We start from the raw sequence: 6,874 nt of genomic DNA, 5'->3' as shown, positions 1-6,874 counted from the left end.
TTGCAGCGCAATCAAGAGGGTAAGTGATCGCATCATTTGTAAAATTTTCAAATAGATTAATTAACATACATGTTAATAGCAATCAGAGCACACATATTAAACATGTACACAGTTTTCTAATGATTTATTGACAAATAGCTGTCTTGAAATTATCTTCATTGCTGTGTCAAAGAGAAGATAATATAACAAAACATTTCTTTTGAACAGCTTTAAACTTAATGGTAATCTAGTTCTTCTTAGTATTTGGTAATTTAGTTCTTAGTATTTGGTAATTTAGTTGTTCTTAGTATTTGGTAATTTAGTTGTTCTTATTATACATAAATGAGATTAATGCATTTGTCGATGTTACCGTAAGTAACGATCACGCTCGAGAGAAAAGAGGAAATCCAGCTTTGGAGATCGTAGAGCTCTGAACCGACTTTGAGATGTGAAAATTCCTTTGTGATTTTGCTACCACAAAATCTCATGCTAAAACTCGGAATCAGAAGCTTGTTCATTTTCAGGTCAGATCAGCCGTGATATTAACCGCTGGCAGACCAATGTTATGGCCTCTCTTCGACTGAATTCCAAAGTAGAACAAGCAGCATAGAATCTGATCTGCCAACGCAATGTTTGGCAGTAGATCACGGTTTGTAGTTTGATTAATGTCACAGTCGGGTAAATACGGTACCTATAACGAAACACTCAAAAACCTCTAGTGCATTCTCAGTTAAGTTTTCATCCTTATCGTAACAAATTAAGCTTGTTTCGTTTCAACAGTTTTATCTCCGTTAGTTACAAAGACTAAGACAGAAGGCCATACATTTTCACGACTGCTGCTAGTCCGCTCTATTAGAAGAATAGTGATACTTATTCAAATAAGGTAGGTGGCGCTAGGCGGATTAACTGTGAATTATGGTATCAAAAATAAGGATCAAATACGAAGTTACCAAAATCAATAGCTTATACATACGACTTTAATTTTCTGAAAGTATTCAACGGTGTGAAGAGCAAATCCCAAATTTGTCAAGGCATCTATTTGATGCTATGATCGTGGTTTATACTACTTACCCAAGCGACTCTGTGAGTTAGAATCACGTTAACATTTTGTTTCTGCGCAGTAATTTAAGTAACCGGATAATTCTGCTTTGATTTTGATCCATAAGTTTAATCTATGCATCTCCAGGATTTCTAACCTTTTCAGTAAACCTCCAACATTTGATAACACCATTGCATTTAATCACGGTCTTTTCGGACTACCGTAGTTATCCGTTTACAATGTACACCGATTGCAGACACCCTAGATCAAGATATGCAACATGACCGCATATAAAGGTTTATGCTGATTGATTGATGAAAATCGGTAGTAGAGCCAACATTGTAGACGTCGATTTGGATCTGCGCATTACACAGTTGGGTGTGAGTTTTACATGAGCAAATACGGAGTATGAATTCGTAAATTCATTCTTCACGCGCCTTCAATTTTGCAGCTAAATCAATGATTTTCCTTGCTTGTGGAATTCCAGCAAGCATCAACAGTAAATTGGTAAAATTCTAATGAAAGATATCATCAAAATTTAAATTCAGGTAAATATTTTATAATCTGTGTATAAAGGAGACCTCTTTTAAATGGCCTTTATATACAGGTCTTTGCTTTATATAAATGAGCTATAGTGCAGGTTTGGCTCTATGGATAAAATAATCAAGTCTTAATCGTGATCTGTTTTTTCTGTTTTTCAGCGCAGTATCTCTGCACTAAAGAAGACTCCGTTACTCCAAACACAATGACCGTTAATTTCCGGTTCGTACCGAATGGAGATCCAATTAACCTCATTCTCGGTATGAACACCACAACGTTCCTAACGTCAAGAGACGAAGTTGCATGTACCAATAATCTTAACGACCTTGGAGGAGCTAATAAAACTGTGACGGACACAATCAATTATACCGCCAATGCTGTTGGGAACTGTGGTGGGAGAGCTGATAACGGTAATGTGAGTATCATATAGATAAAACAAAGCAATCAAACTGCTAATATATAAAGAAAATATCGGAGAGGATTAAGTCTAATCTTGTACTATATCACCGGCTACATCTTCTGCTGCATTTCTGTTAGTATGTAATGACTCTCTCTCTCTCTCTCTCTCTCTCTCTCTCACACACACACACACACACACACACATAATACCATTCGCTGTGAAGTAGTTTCTTCCTTGTTCGCAAATATAGTATTATTGGCCCAAATCTATAGTTGCCAATAATCAAAATAAAACAAAATCATTTAGTGTGATTATAAAAGAGGCAGTTAACATATTGTCACAAGCCAAGGGTCCTTACTTGACCGAGCGGTTGTCAAACCCTGGCGCGATTCTCGCTAGAAGTCATAAGTTTACCCCGACTTTCCAAAGACTTCAATACAACTTCAGTTGTAAATTAGAAAGCCCGACGTGTCCATTCTATACCTAAATTTTACTATAATTAATGTAAGACCACATATAAAACAACCTGCCAAATATCTATCAACCGCACATCGGCATGGTTCATCTTCATCAGGTTTCCGTACCGCCAACCGTTCACGCCTTAGAAACAATGCGAGTATTCTCTAACACTGGAAACTATTTTAACTCCGCCACCTTAGGCCAGTCAGTGTATATTTTCCATGCACATTTTGCCATAATAACTGCACCATATTTGCCCCTATGGCCACACTGCAGTCACACGACCAATGTACACCACTAGATTTTAAGATGGTCTATCTTACGACAGGGACATTCATTCGGTTTTGGCCGGAATTCACTACTACTGAACCATGGCATCATGGAAACTCACTAACACTTCATTCCGTGACGTTTGCTCCTAGTAATTGGATAATTATTTCGGGCTATGGATATTTCCATTACGCCAAATTCCAATAATCACACAATTAATGACACAAATCTAAGAATTCCTTAAAACGGGGCGCTATAACCAAATGCGCATACTCCATATTTATTACAATATTTTAAAACAAATAAATTCAAAATCAAGATATGAAAGCTAGATATAAATGATATGAATATCATACATGGATTGCTTAGCTGATGTCGTTATAGAAGTTTAAAATAAGATTTTGACCTGATTACAAATGATAAGGGCTATTATTCTTTCCCGAATGGATCGGAAATGATTGGAGTAAAGCAAAACTGGCGTGATTGATATTCTGATATTATCAGTAACCAAATGTGAATATTAACTGCATAAAAAAAAAGAGTTTGAAAAGAAGCAAAAACAGAGAGGTAGTCGATCGGCATCTCAAATTTCTGAAACGTAAAAGTTCGGTTCCATCTTTTCTTTCTGACGTATGCAATATGTGTATGTCAACGGTACACAGACTATTAACCGCGTGTGCCAACTGAGTATATTTTCCCTTTTTTTAAAAAAATATTCCGTATCTAAATAATGCACAAGTTTTGCACTTATTTCGAAATTCAACCATGCATCGAAATATTCATCATACACCTGTCGAAAAACCTTAAGCCTCATAATTTGCAATTTAGCTCAGGTATTTTCTTTGTGATCTTACGACATTTCGAATCCGCATGCATCATGGTATCTACAGTGTTCCGATCTATCTAGCTGTCAGGAGGTGGTGAAGATGTGTGATCTCCCCCACTCCTTAAGGATTTTGGTTATATGAAATTAAGGGATGGAATGACAGATATCTTAGCAGAGATACAGAATAGAATAGCAGGATCCCCCGTATGTAAAATATAACAATTTAATAAATTACATAACATGACATTTGAATGGTTTGCCTTCTCTCAGAATCAGAGATACAAAATTTATCCGACATTACTTATTAAATTTCCTCGGAATTCCTCAGATTTTCCCCCTCAGCAGAAAACTTGGACGGACTAATATCGCAACTCTTGTCATTTTACCGCTATTGACCTTGCGTTAGCACTGCGCTCTATCTAGCTCCAATCGCTAACCGCGTGAGTCTTAATTAAAGTTCAATTCATGGCCGAAACAGAACAGATTCCATCCCTAGCAGTCAACAATTTATAGCGTGTCTAGCACACACGTCAAACTTAATGTTTACCTGTCACGCTGACCCTGAATGCGAAACTACCCCTACAAAATTTTGCATTATGCCAGCTTTCTATCTGTCTTGCCATACAAGAGACATTCTATCTTCTTAGCTATATAGGAGGCAATCCATGTGCAAAAAGAAGACATGTTTTGTCATTTCATTTCAGCCTCCGTCGTGCTTTAACTGGATTTTCAAAACTGAGGTGTATGCAGATTTCAACTCGTTCTATGACAGCTACTATACGGTCACGTGTTGTGACAGTAATGCAGTGAATATATACCAGCGAGTAAATGCGACTATAGGGTACGTTTCAGCCACTGTAATTAGTCCGGAGGTGTTGTTTATTATTTTGCTTTAGTGTCATTGAATACATTATTTATTGTCTAGTTTTTCAACCCGCTAAAATGTACAACCGATATTATCGCATGTCGAAAAGTACAGACGCAAGAATTTACCGTATATACTCATGTATCAGTCGTCAAGCTGAAAAACAACATAGACCCTTATCTGTTGGCGTACTATGCTACCACGGATCTAGGTCAATGTAGTTTTTAGCTGAGCCCGACTTATTTGCGGGTATATAGGGTAAATTCATTGACGCATTACATGATACTTATCAAAATGTTCAAGTGGTTGGAATATAAAAGAATAATACAATTCGTGCAAAATTTGACAAATATAATTTCAAAACTCAGACTTCTCTACTTGTCAGTGATAAAATGTCCAGTGAAATCTGTAGTTGTCAATGACAAAATATGCAGTGAAATCTGTACTTGTGGACACTTCTATATAAAGACACATACTCCTTTTTGTTAATTATCATATAAATGTACTTCTTATGTTACGACTCCGTGTCTTAATATATGTAACAGAAAGGTGAAACCAGCAATGTAAGTAAAATCAAGAAAGAATGTGATTCTCTATGTTACAAAGTGAAAATTTAACTGACACATAATTTTGTGAATTAAATTTCAAATAATCCTAAATGTCCTATATCAAACCCAAAAGTATAGAATGTTCCATACAAATTCCAATAGTCTTGAATATCTTGATGTATCCCAATGATGCAATTAGAATGATTTTGAATGAGTTCACAGTAATTCCAAAATAATGTATTAATCTAAAGTCAATGAGCACTTAGTAATTCCAATGAACACTTTGATTAGATAATTTCTCTCGAATCCCAGTACAAGTCAAAGTGTGATGGTTGCACGCATTGGGGTGGGGTTCTTCCAATATATATTATTTAAATTATGATGAAAGTTCCACCCGTGGTCGTGGGGTTAGAAAGTTAAATTAGCGACGAGGTAGATTTACAGCTCTGAGCCCCCAGTCAGCAATGCCGACGGTTAAATTATAGAGAACACGAAGATGAAGCTCAATTAATAACAATTTAATAAATTCGATAATTTAAACGATAAACTCTCAGTCACCCGTCTTTCCCTCGACCAAGTGACAGCCTAATTCAACCCGTGATTTACAGTGTGAGTTCGATTTTCCCCCTGTCCTTGCGTCTACTCATCTCTTTCTTTCCCGCTAATTCCTTCCTTCCTTCCGTTCCTCCAACACTCCTTCCACTCCGTTTCCCTCTCGACTATCTCCTCCTCCAATTTCGCTCCCAATTTCCTCTTCCTCCCTTCTCTCCCCTTTTCCTCCTAGACTTCAACTTCTCCTGACTTCTCTCCTTTCTTCTCCTGTCCTCCGTCTCTCTATCTGAGACTACGGGACCAAACTGTAACTGGTCTGTCCCTCAAAGCTTCCTTATTTGAAGCTGTCTGTACTTAGCATTTCCTGTTCTAAGATATTCCCGCCAATAACGAATGGCTGTTCGGAGTTACGCTAGCTCCTCTGGGCAATCTCTTCTTAGCGAACTAATTCTTGCCGGAAGACGCGGAGGTGTCATTCTAGCCAAATCAGGGTCTCTCACCTATCTCGATTCTGATTGGGTGGCGCTGTGACCCTGTCCAATCGTCTTAGCGGCCAGTTCAACCTGGCTGTCTGTCTGCAGGGAAAAGAAGTTAAGACACTCCCACTTCTTCGGGCAACTTCTTCTGATCTGGACAAACGTTTCCACAACTAGGTGATAATTGACTATCTGGCGGCCTCGTAGCTCCTAGGTCTGGCTCTCCACTTCTAGCCACGGCAATCTTACGTAAGGGATTAGTGCTAGCCTTCGGCAATATTTAACATCAAACAATGGCTTGTCAGAATTACCTTGATTATACATGTTTCAAACTGGGGCTACTCTGGGTCGGGGTAAACGTGACACAAAGGATTGCAATAGACTGATTCTAAAAAAGCAATACATTATTTGTTTTCCAAGTCCCTATTTATACAATATTTCACTTAACCTAGACATAAGTCATTTTTATTTTTAAAAAATCCAATCAAATTATCAACAAGTCTGTTTCTGGAATATCCTGGACTAAAAAAACAACATGTGAACATATTATTTTCAACTTACAATCATGGACAAAATCTAGTTATCTAAACGTGATTGTTTACAAATGATCATTATCTGAAAGTAAATCTGCAATCATGGACAAACGTTGAAAACATAATATAGATATACAAAACACTTATAAAGTGCATCTGTCCATAAACAGTGTTTTGGTATCTTAAGTGTTCTTTACATACCAAAACAGAGCAATGATGAAAACACACACACCCAAAGCAAGTCGCAAAAACAGCAATGATGCAGATATCCACACGCAGAGCAAGTCACCAAAACAGAGCAATGATGCAAACACACACAGGCAAAACAAGTCACAAAAGCAGCAATGATGCAAACACCCACACGCATAGCAAGTCCTCAAAACAGGC

General features: G+C 37.5%; 1 protein-coding gene across 2 annotated transcripts in view; it reads left to right on the top strand.

Annotated features, from left to right (window-relative positions):
- The first annotated feature begins 745 nt into the window (after window positions 1-745).
- Window positions 746-6,874, top strand: part of LOC149772722 (uncharacterized) — an 11,195-nt gene continuing 5,066 nt past the window's right edge. For both annotated transcript variants that reach the window (XM_089947441.1, XM_089947440.1), the window contains exons 1-3: window positions 746-862; window positions 1,720-1,973; window positions 4,218-4,354. In XM_089947441.1, the coding sequence (XP_089803567.1) occupies window positions 1,764-1,973; window positions 4,218-4,354 (347 nt within the window). In that variant the 5' untranslated portion in view covers window positions 746-862; window positions 1,720-1,763. The remainder of the gene's footprint in view (window positions 863-1,719; window positions 1,974-4,217; window positions 4,355-6,874) is intronic.

The sequence above is a fragment of the Sinohyriopsis cumingii genome, unplaced genomic scaffold (genome assembly GCF_028554795.1).
Source record: "Sinohyriopsis cumingii isolate HCF-2022 unplaced genomic scaffold, ASM2855479v2 utg001196l, whole genome shotgun sequence".
Lineage (NCBI taxonomy): Eukaryota > Metazoa > Mollusca > Bivalvia > Unionida > Unionidae > Sinohyriopsis > Sinohyriopsis cumingii.
The sequence above is the reverse complement of the archived record's forward strand: the minus strand, read 5'-3'. Positions and strand labels throughout refer to the sequence as shown.